Source organism: Zingiber officinale, chromosome 8A (genome assembly GCF_018446385.1).
Source record: "Zingiber officinale cultivar Zhangliang chromosome 8A, Zo_v1.1, whole genome shotgun sequence".
NCBI lineage: Eukaryota > Viridiplantae > Streptophyta > Magnoliopsida > Zingiberales > Zingiberaceae > Zingiber > Zingiber officinale.
The window spans coordinates 36876589-36891922 of record NC_056000.1 but is presented as its reverse complement, the minus strand read 5'-3'; the positions used below and the strand labels follow the sequence as shown (position 1 = coordinate 36891922).

General features: G+C 34.8%; 2 protein-coding genes across 2 annotated transcripts; both read right to left on the bottom strand.

Moving 5' to 3' along the window:
- Positions 1–1156: 1156 nt before the first annotated feature.
- Positions 1157–8043, bottom strand: LOC122008494. The gene is made up of 7 exons (XM_042564239.1): positions 7659–8043; positions 4519–4659; positions 4063–4428; positions 3030–3275; positions 2241–2333; positions 1781–1984; positions 1157–1657 (listed from the first exon to the last, which is right to left on the bottom strand). Exons 1-7 carry the CDS (start codon positions 8028–8030, stop codon positions 1442–1444), a joined length of 1638 nt encoding a protein of 545 aa, XP_042420173.1. The 5' UTR covers positions 8031–8043; the 3' UTR covers positions 1157–1441.
- A 3631-nt stretch (positions 8044–11674) lies between these two features.
- On the bottom strand, positions 11675–15128 carry LOC122008492 (protein FATTY ACID EXPORT 5-like). Its single transcript, XM_042564238.1, has 3 exons — positions 14748–15128; positions 12739–12826; positions 11675–11961 (listed from the first exon to the last, which is right to left on the bottom strand). Exons 1-3 carry the CDS (start codon positions 14944–14946, stop codon positions 11889–11891), a joined length of 360 nt encoding a protein of 119 aa, XP_042420172.1. The 5' UTR covers positions 14947–15128; the 3' UTR covers positions 11675–11888.
- Positions 15129–15334: the final 206 nt, after the last annotated feature.

Sequence of the window (15334 nt, the reverse complement as noted above, 5' to 3'; positions counted from 1 at the left end):
TCACTTAGTAGGGTAAAATAGAAATCACAGATGAGTCATGGCGGATGGCTCGATTCAAATCTCCGTTGTGTAGAAAGTCTATTTCATTGTTTATTATCGCATCATACCCTAGGGCTACTTTAAAGCTTTAGAAACACAATAAAGACTGTCTTTGATATTTAGATACTTTTAAGTCCATATAGTAATTTTTATCAAAATTGTTATACCTTTTTTTTTAAAAAAAAAATGAATGATTCAAAAGATACTAGAATAACGGAATGCTTCTTTGTGAAAGTTGACTGGTATAAACATTAGAACTAAGAGTAAAAGATAAAACAACACAACAGCTAGAACTTTTAAATTTAGCTAGTTTAACTTGGATGATTGTTTTAGTTAAAATAGTTATATAGTTTTATATAGGATTGCAAACGAGTCAAATCAAGTGAAATCTTATGGTAATCGAGCTTGTATGATGACATGATTAAGTCAATTCGAATCTAAAATGAATCACACCGTTGAAATAATTATTTAAATTTGAGTTGATTTTTTTTTTTAAACTTGTGCATGGTTCAAGCTTACTTGAAATTGATCTGTTTTGATATTATAAAGTTTTCAATTAAAGTTTGTTTAATTATTTGAAAAAAAAATATTTTAAATTTATTTAATTGATTATTAAATTTATTAATACAAAAACTTATTTGTTCATTTTAAATTTTTTTATTTATTTAACATAATAAGAATTTTATTCACCAATATTAATAAGTAATAGTTTAAACTTTTCAATTTAATTTAACAAATTATTTAAATTTATTTATTTAATTGATATAAATAAATTCTTACCCAATCAAATAATAAATTTGTTGAAGATTGAATTCATTTATAATCCCCTAGATTTAAAAAAACTAATCACCCTTTTCATAGGAACAAATGACAAGCGAATAATCATGAAAGTAAACCAAGATATTACAAATACATTACAAATAAACTAAGCTAAATACACAAACCCTCTAGTTCATCACCCCTCAAATATAAAATTATATGAATTAATTAAATACACATTAAAGAAAATAGTATATAAAGTGTAAGATTAATTAATATTAAAAACAACTAAATTTTTAATATTAATTTACTTTATACATATATCATCCCTTATCATTTATGTCATGATATTTATAAAAAAAAAAATCATCCTTGCTAATTGTGTTTTGGATTATCTAATATTACTAACCACTCCCTCTAATGGAGGTTCACACCATTCATTGAGCTAGGTTTTATAAACAAGGATCTACAATAATTTCGACTGGTACTAAATCCGGACAATTTCCACCGAGAACAGCTACGACAACATCCTTCGCCGCTAACTAATTGCTTATGCTACCCAATCTTATATATATATATATACATGATTGTGGAAAGATTGGGATGAAGAGGTAAAGCAAATCCTCATGAGATGAATACCAATTCAGCAATATTTGGGCCGGGCATAGTTTGGTGGGAGACTCGGGCATCTCTCGTTCATGTGGGGATACGGCTGCATGGTGTTATAGCCAGGCAATTCCATGCGATACCGACCCTTGATTTGGCAGAAGGGGAGTTTCACATCGTCGTCTTTGTTGCACCACTCTGGCAAGCGGCTAGAATTGCTCTCGTAGAAATTGAGGGTGTAAGCATCCTTAATCTGCATAATAGCACATCAAAAATTAGATGCCACCGAAACTATTTCCTGCTGTGATTTAATGATGCGAAGAGCAAGGTTCTCATCGGATATGTGTTGTTGTTCTGACACATCGAGTGGCCTTACAGTGAATTCGGTAACTTGTATTATGGAGTTGGCGATGGGACCAAACAATCCGGCCGCCTTGTACATTTCAAGAATGAAGGCAACACACGAGGCTGATTTTCCATCGTCGTAGATCCAATCGTCTTGCTCAGGAACTGTCAGCAACTTGTCAAATGACGTTCCTTTCTTTTCAGCTTCCACAATGATTTCGGGCAGATTCAGACCCTGCAAATTCATTTTACTTAACTTGAAGAAAAACTTAAGTTCTTCAGTAAGTATATGCAGAAAGGGCAGTTCATGGTAAATCTTAACATGTGAAAGTTTTCTACTGGACGTTCTTTGACGTTTAGATCACATTATGAACTCGAATGAGCAAAAGATTGCTAAAAAAGGCATTGGTTCACTCAAGAAATATGCTAAATAGAAAGCAATATTTATTATGTCCGAGGAAAGTGCATGCACAAGAAAAAAAAAAAAAAACCTGAGTTCCAAGTCGGAAGTTCAGAGCTTCGTTCCACAAATTAGCAGCATAAGCTGGCCGGAATTGACTCCACACGGTCATTACAGAAGCCACCTTTACAGGGGAAAAAAACTATCAGGATCAACTTCATAAATCTTAGCAATTCTTCTCTAGAGTATTCAACTTGTCTAACAAACATAATATGTTAAATTCCCACATAATGATTACGAACTAAAAATAAGTTTTTCATATAAATGCATGTATAATAGTTATTTTCTGCAAAACCTTGATTTAAACGCCAATTTCACCATTGATTGTAAGAATAATAATTTATATAATCTTTCATGGGAAAAAGAAGAGAACAACTATCAGAAGTGCAATTCAGACTGATGTGTGTGTACAACATTCAATTACATTTAGATCATCATTGAGTGTAACTGACTAGAACAGGTGTTAGTTAGCATAATTTGTCTACACTTTGATCAGTTCATTGCACATGATGGTAAGTTGACGTATTTGAAGAGAAAAAAGGGGATGCTCTCCAAATTCAAAACCTTTTTGTCAAGTAATTTGCGAATGATTATCCTCTTGCTCCACTAAACAAAGCAAAAAAAAGGTAAGAATGAAAAGTTCATTCAGCACTTAAAACTCTTCTAGATCTTTAAGAAATTATGCCAAACTTCATGGATTTGTTGACAAGTGCAGGGTAATCATGAATGATGTTTTGATCAAGCATGTGAATCACAATCGAAATACCAACACAGGAGAGAAAAAAAAAAGCCTCAAAAGATGAAATTGGCAGGAAGATACCAGATGTGCATCTAATGGAGGTGGATAATTCCCACTAACAGTGTCTATCCAACTGAAGATCAAATTATGGTAACCATACGGCTTATCCACCATGCTTTTTGCATATTCCCACGCTGCAGTATTGTTGAATTTGGCTCGCATATCTGGATGGAGAGGAAGCACTGCAATATGAGGATCTGTATCATCTTTAGTGAGCTCAAATTCCCACCATTCATCCCATGTTAGAATAGCAATCACATCGTCTCCCTATAAGAAGTGAACTCTGTGATTAACAGGTATAGCACAAGAACTACTACTCTGTGCTTGAATATGCATGTGCAAGACTGTAATCTAAGGTCACTGAAATATTACCGGTCAAAAAAAAAAAAAAACACTTCTTCCAGCATGTAAATAATGCAAGCAGAACCAACACATTTGTATTGAATACATGAAAACTAATGAAGCATAGACCAAAAAGATCTGGAAAATTGATGAGAGATTCCAATGAGGAATGGCATTCCCATGAATGTGATTCCAGGAAATGTGATATCTGGGAATATGAATTAACATGAATGACGCAACAAATATATTGATAGGAATAGTATCAGTGCTGTTATGTGGATCAAAAATGCATGAATATGGTGGACTAAACAATCTTCAATTACTAATGGAATATGTAATGCAGCAACTATGCCTATAGAAATCCAATTTGGATAGGATTGAAAATTAAAATTTGTGTATTAGATTTCAAAATTGTCATAATCAATATAATAAATATTATATTAGGTTTTCAGCAATTTCTTAGAACATGAAGTGTTAGAAAACCATACGTAGGAGAACATATTCAAATATAGGCATGATCAATTATACAACTAAAATCTGTTATAGAAAATGAAATCGCAATATAATTCCTTTTCCCAATATTTAATCATCTTTGCCATAAAATAGTTAACCAATATGGAATATTCATGCAGATAAAATAAAGCATGTACAAATGATGCAATTGAAGATTCTGCAACCCAAAGAGAAGTATAAAGTACCCATCAGATCTAACCTTCTCGTTGTCGTGGCCAGATTCTGCAACCCAAAGCTTTCCTTCAGAGTCCCTCAAGAAAACTGCAGAGTGACCGGCAAAGGATCCAGTGACCCACTTTTCAAGAGTTTCAAAGCCACCCCAAAGTCCACGAATTTTTGAAATGGCCAAGAAATCTCCCGAGTGTATATCATCAGTATTGATACTTGAAATCCATGGTTGCGGGCGTTCCTCAAATGTAGCTCCCATATGTTTTCTGAGAAAAGCAAGATTTGTATTTTCACCCCATCCAGTGTTTGTAAACAGTGGGAAAATGTCATATAGAGCCAAAAGAGTTCCAATCATCCCAGATTGCATTAGGAAAATTGAAACTCCATTATGTTTCACCTACATTGGCAAAATTAAAAAAAGAAACAATTTAGTGTGATTAAGAAACATTGTCAGTAAGTGATATGCATAAAGACCGAGAAGACTTACATATTCATATTCAGCTTCTACAACCCACTCATGAAAATCCAAAGTATGTTCCCGCGACAAGAAGTAGTAATCCCAGGTCACACGGTATGGAGTTGCGAAGAGGTAAAGATCCAAGCATGTCCAACTGTGGGCATTGCTATTCTGGAAATAAAACAAAGCATAGATCGTAACAAGGATTTAAAATCTCTCTGCAAACTGCATTTTTAAGGAAAGATATGTTATTTAGTAGGTCAAAAATGTAAATCAAAGGATGCAGGAAAACTGAATAGGATTCCTACATATTACAGGATGGCATTATGTTTTGTGGACACGCATAAGTTAACTATCACATTGACCAACTTTACTTGATAACCGGAGGGAGGGGGGATAGAGAGTGTTCATTTTTTCCAATCCTTGCACAATGAGGCACCAAAAAAATTCTTAAATACAAATGTGCACGTATGTGATCAATCAAAGTGATGATAGAAATATAATGTAGGTGACTTCACTCACTCCTATATCACCGGCCTACAATGCGTCTAATGCATCATCCTGAAATGACTGAAATCCATTAATCCACTTCTTTAAATGAGGCAATAAATAAGCTCTGCAATGAATAGAAAATGTCACTAGAAGTCCTGGCAATAATGAGTGACGAAGCATTCACTGAAAGCGCCATCAATTAAAGTCTCCCTAGTTGAGTCAATCTTTAATCTAGAGCCCATCCTAGATCAAACAAGCCTTTGGGCTAGATGCCCTCTGCACAAGCAAACTAACTAGTTCTTATGCATTTCTAAAGACTCTTAGCTCGTACTGGACTAGCTCCTGCAGTTGCTAGCAACCAAGCAAACGCTAAAATGCAAACTGATTACTTCTAAATCTACACTAAAGCCAGTCACACCTTCAAGAGGTTATACAATATGTACACGAGTAAATTCCTCTTCCTCACCTTATAGACGAAGACCTAAACCTAGGTGAGCAAAGAGCTACCAAGAGAACTTCCAAAAAGAAGGATGAGACTTTGACTTTTTTTTCATTCTCAAGCTCCTTGGTGCTCCTTTTAGCACTTAAGCAAGATTGAAGATGTTTAAGAAGGTTTTCTTGTGAATTCATGTGCTAAAAGATCCACCAAAAAGCTTTTAAACAAAGTTCCAATGATCATATTTATACGCTTTGGTTGACCAAAACTTTTATTGGGTCAAACAAAAAATAATCTTTGACTATTGGAACTTTAATGTTTTTGAAATACCATGATGTTGGTCTACCAACATATTATTGGTCAATTCCTTTTCCCAAAACTAATGTTTAGTCAACCAAACATGAGTTTTTAGTTAAAACACCTTCAAAGGTAGATATAGGTTTGTCTTTAGTTTGGTCAACCATCTAAAAGGGTGGATCCTAAGCCGTGAGACAAACTTTCAAACATCGTTAAGCTCTAAAACTCCTAGGATGAAACTCCTTAGTTAATAAACGAGCCAAGCCGTTCGTGAGCTATTCAAGTCTCGGTTCGGAAAAAAAAAATCGTTTGATTAAGTTAACAAGGCGAGCTCGAGCTTGATTTTGAGCTCGAAAACATTATTGAGTCGAGCTCAAGTTTAACAGTATTTGATTCTTGAGCTTGCAAACATGTTCATTAAGAGGCTAGTTTATATATATATATATATATATATATATATAGTCAAGCTCGAGCTATTTAATTTTATTACGAGCCCAGCTCGAGCTTAAGGATAACAAACTGAGCCCGAGCTCGAGTTTCTTACTGTTTGGCTCAGCTCGATTCAATTCGATTACAACCCTAGTTAATAATTCCTATCTAAAAGCAAGTCTTATTGTTATATTCATTCTACACATAACAAACTCAAGATTGCTTCAATCAACACAACAGTCCTTGGGTCGATATTCAAGCTTAATGAGCATCCATGAGGTTGAAGCCCCATATGGCTCCACACTAGATCCATAAATTCCATCATTTAAGCTTGTTTAGATCAATCTTCAAATCTCATGATCAATGCTACACACTCTATACAAATTATCAAATGCAAGCTCCTAACTTAAAACATATTGACAAATTATCTAAGCATGATGGCTAGGCCTAGCCAAAAGAGCAGAACCAATGTCGCAATACTAATTAACCACATACTCAAAGTGTTATCCACAATCACATTTGCTTCCAAACCACTAATGATCCTTACCCAGTATATTATGCTCCAAATTGCACTTACAACTTGAAAAGTAATATGCATACTCAGTTTCCATTTTATAACAACTGCATATACCTTAAAAATGGAAACATAATGGACACAGAATTTTTAATCGCAACATATACAAACATGCAAGGAATACACAAAGCACAACACTTAACAACCTTGATCAACTACTCCTGGATTAGGTACAATTTTGAGCAGCACCAATTTATTCCAAGTAACAATTTGATAAGAAAAATGAATCTACATAAAGCAACTACTAGGAACTAAGAGAAAATACTTCATGAAAAGTTCTGAATAAAGTGAGAAATTTTCCATTGTTTCATTATGAAAAATAGAGGAACAAATGAATATTCTTCAAAAGGCTCAATCACATCAAGCAGTTGAAATGTCTAGAGTTAATTTCACACTTCACACTTAACTAACTGCCATAAGAAAGAAAGACAAACATTAAAAGAATTTAAAAAAAAATGATCCTACTATTGAACAAGGCACAAAATTACCCCATCAAGCTTAACTAGAAGATTACTTGGAAATTAGAATGTAGAATCTTACTATCTCAGAAATTAAAAAGATCCACATGTTCCTTTCATTTTATTTGAATTCAATACGCAAGACTCTAACATCAAAACCTGAGCTCAACATTCCTAGATTCCAGTTCATTGAAGTCCTACTTTGGGGGGGAATGACCAGCTAATTCCAACTACCAAGAACACATTTTTCACCACAACAGCACTAAGCACAAACTAAGAAGATAATCCGTTTCCCACTAACAATAATCATCTTTGCTTCCGAACAAAAATTCAACGTCCATTTACCGATCCATAATTTATCCATCTTGCCGAAGAATACGACAAATTCCACCTAATCAAAACCCTAAACCCTAATCCTAATCCCTAACTAGCTGAACCCCAATGGTAAAAATCGATTATGAAAAGGAATTTCTTCAACATAAACCTCGATATGGAGAGTCCCGCCCCCGAATCGGGACCCACTCTTGTTGTGGAACTCCATCCACGCCGTGTTATTGTAAAAGCAGGCGCCTTTCCACTCGAGAGCACCCTTGTCATCGGATGCGGCGCCTACAAACGCCGGAAGGAGGTCTGCGGCGCTCCTTAGCGATCGGAGGAGCGGCCACGCCGCCTTACGCGGTAGGACGGGGATCAAATCCGCGGGGCGAAAGGGGGCTTTCCATGTGGGCGCATCGCCCCGGCCTGGAGCATTAGAGTGCGAGAAGAAGCGACTGGAGGCGACGAGGAGCAGAAGGCAGAGGAGCGGCCAAGTGAAGAGCCTGAGAACAATCGATGGCTTCATGTAACCATACGGCATTGGAGAAAAACGATGGCCAACAATGGAGAAGAAGAGCGTTTATATCATACGGACTATGTGCCCGCGGAGTACTATTAGCTAACATGATCCATTGTTATTTATTTATTTTTTAATTTTTTTTAACCATTATAATGAATTTGTTTAAAACTTATCAGAAATAAATAATAATAATTTTGGTTATTTTAAATTTTTAAATAGTTAACTATGGAAAATGAATTTTCTCCTAAATTAAATATAAACACAAAATAGTTATTTATACATTAAAAATAAATAAATAAATAGAAGTAAACAAAAATTAAGAGGCAAAAAAAAACAAAAAAGATAAAGTCTCACTTCTTAATTGTTGATTAAAGGGAGATTTTTTTTAATAAAAAAATGAGATGCTTGGAATATCCTTTGAGAAGGGAATCATCTTGAAATTATTTAAATAATAAAATTAAGAAATTTGTGTTATTAGAAATGGACCAAGGGAAGTATCGTAGACTATTACAAGGATATGACTAAAGTATTAAATCGAGACAATTATTTTAAGAAGAAATATAACGGATAAAAATTAGATCGAAGTAAACATAAAATAAAAAAATTATTAAAAAATCTTTTCTTTTCAGATGTTGCCAGAGTTACCGGGAATATTCTGAATTTAAAATTTATTTAATGCTTGCATACAAATCACCTAATTCAATGTCCAAACCCTCGACAAATCTTACATGCCCACGTGCAAGCCAAATCTCTCCTCGTAGTTACAATTTCAAGTATTAAGGAATTCACAGGGGTTAGAATACATTGTAAGCTTCTTTATTATCATGCGTCACATTAAAAGTTAAAAATTTTATATCTCTTTTCATCATAAAAAAAATCTTTCAACAACTCTCTCGATCTCATACTTTTCATTATATATATTTCATTATCTCTTCTACATATTTATATTTTATATAATTAAATTTTAATCAAATTTAAATTCAAAAATTACTAACATAAAATAACTTTTATAATTAAAAAAATTTATAAATATCACAATACATATATCACAATTAATAAATTATTTTTTCACTTATTACAATTATAGTGTATCTAGATATACTCAACTAAGTTAACTCGAAGTTGATGATATAGTTGATTATCACGTAGCTCGTAATTTCTGCGGATGTATGTTTGGAATTTTTGAGTGGAGCCTTGAAATATTTGTGATTGAGAATCTCCTTCATCGTCCGACCAATTGACTACTGCATCTCCCTCATTCTCAATAATCATGTTGTGTAAAATAATACAGATATACATGATGTCCTTCAAATTATCCTTGTACCAAAATCGTCCTGGACCTTTTATCATTGCCCATCGTGATTGGAGCACCCCAAATGCCTTCTCGATATCCTTTCTCGCGGCCTCCTGTCATTCCTTAAATATTTTTCTCTTGGGATTCTGGGGGCATGAAAAGCTCTTGACGAAAGTAGTTCATTCTGGATAGATCCCATCGGTCAGATAATATCCTTTTGTATATTGTGTATTATTAATCGTAAAATTAACCTTGGGTGCATTCCCTTGTAAGACGTCGTTGAATAACGGCGATTTGTTAAACACATTGATATCATTACGTGACCCTGCAATCCCAAAAAAGGCATGTCATATCCACAAGTCCGAAGATGCAACGACTTCGAGCACAATTGTTGGGACGCCATGATCTCCTCGAGTAAACTGGCCTTTCTAAGCGACGAGGCAATTTTTCTATTGCCAATGCATACAATCAAGACTGTCCAACATGCCAAGGAAACCATGTCTCTGTTCATGCATTTCAAGCAAGTGTTGAATTTCAGCAGCATTAGGTCTTCTTAAATATTGGGCCCGAACATTTCAATTACACATCGACAAAAGTTGAATAAACATTGGATGATAGTTGTTTCAGTAATCCGTAGATACTCATCATAATGATCAGCAAGGACTCCATATGTCAATTGACGAATAGCCGCTGTGCATTTCTGAAGTGGTGACAAACATTTTTTCCCCGCTGCATCGACCTTCCATTGAAAATATTCAGAATGATTTTTCACGACATCAACTATACGAAAGAATAACTCTTTTTCATTCGAAATCGACGTCGAAATATGTCATCAGGATATACTAGATCATCAGAAAAGTAATCATTGAAAAGACGAGCATATCCAACTTCACGATCTCGATTCAAATATCTTCTCCTCTATGTTCCACCGGAAGAACTTTGAGCTCTTTGACGTATCGTTTGTCGCTGCTCATATAGTTGGAGCATTCTTCGTTCATCTATATCCTCCGCATCTTCCGCCAATTCATTTCTCCAAAATTCATGGAGCATAGATCAATTCATCGATCTGGATTTTAAGTCATTTGAAATAAATCAAGATATTTTGTGGTTGAAAAATATAGAGAGTTGAGGAAATAAATCAAAAGTAAAGATAACAAGGAGATGAATAAAAAAATATGAAATCAGTATTTATATAAAAAAATTAAATTAAAAAAATAAATTTAACCGTTGAACAACTACTAAAATAGCCGTTGTTCAACGGCATAGCACACAAAGATTATTAAAATTCTGGCTATTGTTTTTTATTTTTTACAATTATTTAAAAAAAATATAAAAAATTTAAAAACATGAAGAAGCGACTCCGTAACCACGGAGCCGCTTCGTCATGAATAAACCAATCTCGTAACTACAAAATTCTCAATGTAAAATTAAAAACTCATCTACAATTAAGTCTCATCATTCATCACTTTTTCATTTACATTTTCCAACAAAACTATCTTCACATTTATTAAAAAGAGGATACCAACGGTAAATGATATTTACCCTATGGAGCTCAACAATTTGTCTTTCCATGTTAGGTTGGGGGCCACTTCATGCTACAAAGGTCCCAAGAAAACCTATGGACAAAATGGGAATCATTGACAACCTTGAAGCCAAGAGATATAACATCACCCTTCTATGCAACCCCAAAGGTTAATTAGGATAATCCTCAAGACGGTGCGATGATTAAGATATATGATATTATCACATTAAATCATGAGATCGAAACGATGATTAAGATATACGATATTATCACATTAAATCATGAGATCGAAATTAAACATGTCTGAGCATATCTTCTCTCATGCATTGATCATTGTGTTAGTCTAGGGACAAATTGACAAGGAGATTGGAGCGAACGAATCGTCTTTTTGCCATATCAAAGGTTGATTAGGCTAATAAGATCTCCTCTCTTCCATTTCCCCCTTTTTAACCATCTCAAGTAAACTACATTTCTTCCTCTCACCTTCTCTTTGCTTATTTGCGTATTTCCCCGCTTATTTCCATCCCATGAAGTAAACATAACCTAAGATTATTCTCTTCGTTTTCATTCCACCATGTAGGATGTAAGCACAATTCTCCATCGAACATCTATCTTTAATCGAAAGTTCTTGGGATATAATTCACTCACCTTTAGACCTTTACTTTTAATAAAAAGTTCCCGTCATTCAAGTGTATCAGACACTAATGATCTGAAACGGCCTAGGTTATGCTAGACATAGTCCAACCCTAACCTAGTCGAACACAAGGCTCGTGAGCACAACCGAGCATGGGCTAACATAAATCATGCCTAAGCCATCACCTCTAGATCCTTTGGTTGAGATCTATTAAGTAGTGATACAAAGCAACACATCTCCTTTGGTTGAGATCCTTTGTGAAAATGTCGTCACAAATTGAGCAAGTTCCGCCAAACAAGATAACACATACAGTTTGCCAAAACAAAACATAGCTCATAGTGTTTGGAATATAACAGCACCTGCATAAATAATGTCAGATTATGATCAATGTGAACCTGCTAAATGCTTTCTGGATTTTTATGGTCATGTTCATTCAGCTTTGGGTGGAATATGATTTGCTCCAGTTGCCATCTTGTACAGATAAAACAGAGACATCAATGCACTGCATAGAGATCACATGATAAGTAATTCATGAGTTTTCAGTAATCATTTATGTTTGTTGAAACTCTTCAATTTTCAGTAGAAGGATAAAAGAGCGAGCACAATCCGTCAATTATATTAAGAGAAATAATGGGCTTTCTGCCATATTGGTTTCATAATTCTAACATCAACTATGAATGATCTTGGTTAATGCTTTCTTTCATCTCACAAACATGAACTGCTAGTTAATATTCACCAGTTTGTCGATGACGGACATCAAGAATACCAACAATGGATCTGATCTTTTCACAAGAAAATTTATTTACTGGGAATCCATTGGAGACTTCAACTTAGTATCTATTAGGTTAGCTTAATAGAATGCTCTTGGTTATTCTTAACTCTCAAAAATTGACTTTGTAATAAACTCTTAAAACCAACATGTACCAATTTTTAGTAATTCCTGCTTGACCTAATGTGTACATTTTCTCCCACTCTGAATTTTCACTCACTGTTTCCTTTCTAAATTATCAGGAAAGTATGCAGCACCAAAACTAAATAGTTCATTAATAGTATGTGGCAATATTATCACCGTGGATATTTCCCTAGAATTATGAAAATATAAAGGTTGCTTAATTAGATAAATATTACAAAATGCGTGAAGCAAGCATGACTCTGCTATGCAGGCTCAAGGGCCTAAAACACAATGGCATCAACCAAAACAAACAGAAGTTCTTGCGTGGAATAGAAACTTGGCAATGTGGCTTAGTCACACAAAGCGAAGAGAGAGCAAAAGGCATACCTAAGAGCAGCAACTAATCCAGCAGGCATTATCTTGGAAGTCTCTAAGTATCTTGTTCCCATGACATATGTGAGGGTAAGGGAGCAAACTGTGAAGAGACAAGTTAACAGATTGTGTTACTAAAACAGTTGTGGAGAAGAAAATTTAGTACAAGGTCGTAATTTAAGAAAACAGTAAAGTAGTCAACAAGTATCAGTGTAAGTAACTTACAACAAAACAACAAGTCAACAAGTACTGCCCTATTTATGATCAACTCAAGCTATGAGCTTTTATATGCTATACAAGCTAGTCCTTGGAACCTATTCTGAACTCAAACTCCATTGTAGAATTTAACTAAATCTTATGGTTGATTCAAGTGTGCAATAGACATTGGAATCCATAATTTCACTACTCTAACAAACTAGTACGGTTGATTATGTATCACAAATCTATGAGAATCTTATCAAACAATCAAATGAGTTTTCCAGTGACACTCTTTGCAAGCTTCTGAATGAAATTTTTGATGAGCTTATATATTATGAGTATACTCATTAGATAATAGCTAAGTGTGTGCACGAACTTGTACAATAATTTCGTCAAACTGAAATGTTTGAGCTCATAACATCTTGTCCATGAGTTAATTCGTGGAAACAAACCAATCATGCGAACAAGGTACAAAAGTGTTGGTTCTTTGCATTTTACACTAAGACCATTTAAAATTGAAGCCTAAAACTAAAGTTGAAATTGACTCAATAAGCTACTTGATTGCCTTTGAATGTGTTATCACCAAGTTCAGCACCCAGGACCCAGCTACTTATGGTGACGTGTGTTGTTTATGGGTTTACAATAATTCCCCAAAAGGTAAAAACTAACTGTAAGAAAGCTTCTTTTTATTCATAAGAATTTCAATGGTAAAGCACATATCCATAAAACAAGACATATCATAAAATGAGTAACATAGTAGTAATTGTTTCTCTTACCTGCTTATCACTTTATGCAACAACCAAGTTGGTGATGGAAAATCCATCCTAATGGCTATGTATCATGTGAGCATTATGGCAACAAGTTTGCAAGGTTCAAACAGGTTAATACAACCCCACTTATCATAAGAAGCAATAGCATAAACCACCTTTCCTTTTGTTTCTTTGCCCCACTATGATACTGGTCTTTTGGCTAACCAAAACTTGTGTTAGGAAGAAAGGTTTATTCCTTGGTACTATTTTCATTATTTTCGTTCTTGGTTCTGTACCCTGATTCAGTAATTCCATCCTATCCCCTTCTATAATTGTTTGAGTGACTTAGTCTAATAATCTGTATTCCGTATGCAATTCTATTTAAGATATGACGATAATCCCATGGATGGATGAAGAATAAGTAGTACTGTCATTTTCACATTATACATTCAAAAACCAGATATTAATACTGCAAATTTAGCTGAAGAAACGTGAAGGACTAATAATTATTAGGGTGAACTCAAGGCTCATGTGCTCCAATTAGTAGAAAACAAATGCACCATGATCAACGCCGGCATTTCCCCCTTTCCAGAAAGAAATCACAATAAGGGCATCTTCAATGCAAGGTTTATGAGAGGTTTGTAAAATTAAAAAAGCTAAATAAAAAGTCTTAGAATCATTATAGAGGTGAGGTTTGAGGTTTGTAATTTAAGAGTAGTAGTGAAAACACAAACCTGCTCTTTTGTGTTAAATTTGATGTAATATGCATGAACCCATGCAACTCATGCTATGACATGGATCATAAGAAAGCTCATTTAGAGCTTTAACCATTAAAGATATTTCAATGAGCTTTCATATTGTTGATGTGGCATATTGGGATCTTGAAAAAAACTCATTTAAAGTTCTAACCATTGGAGATGCCCTAAGAACTGCAAAATATTTATCACATTGAAAAGTGGCAGCTAGATCCAATTTTATTACAGAAACAGTCAGATCATTGAGAATGGCACCCATGAAGGCACAAATTTGCAAGATTTTCAGCAAATCTAGGTCTGCTGACCCAAGAGAACTTCCTACCAGTCTCGAGGCCCAAGGCGAAGTACGAGTTCTGCCGCTTCTCGAACGCCTTGAGGCTGATGAATCCGGCGATGAGAAGGACGAGTCCGGAGCCCGCTCCTCCGGCCAGCGACGCCGTACTCCCCCGCCGCACATAGCCGATGACTCCGCCGACGAGGACCAGGAGCCCGTAGGGTATCGTGAAGCAGAAGTCGTGCATCGTCCCAACCTGCCAACGTCGGAGCGCGATCTAGTGGATCTGGCGGTGGAACTAGATCTGTCGATGAGAATTGAGATCGCTTGATCGCAGATCTGGCGATGGAACTAGATCTGTCGATGAGAATGGAATTAGTCTTTTTGACCTTTGCGCGAAGAGACCGACGGCTGGAGAAGGTGGGTGGAGTTGGTATTTGTTTTGACCAGGGAATTGGTTTAATTCGTAGTCACGTGCCATTCTTCATATTTACCAAAAACATTCTTTTATAATTTATTTTCCAACCAAATACATTTCCATATAAGATAAAAAAAATCAAAATAACATCCTTAATTATTTATATCATTAAAAAATATAAAATTATTAAACAATACAATCATTATAAATTTAATAT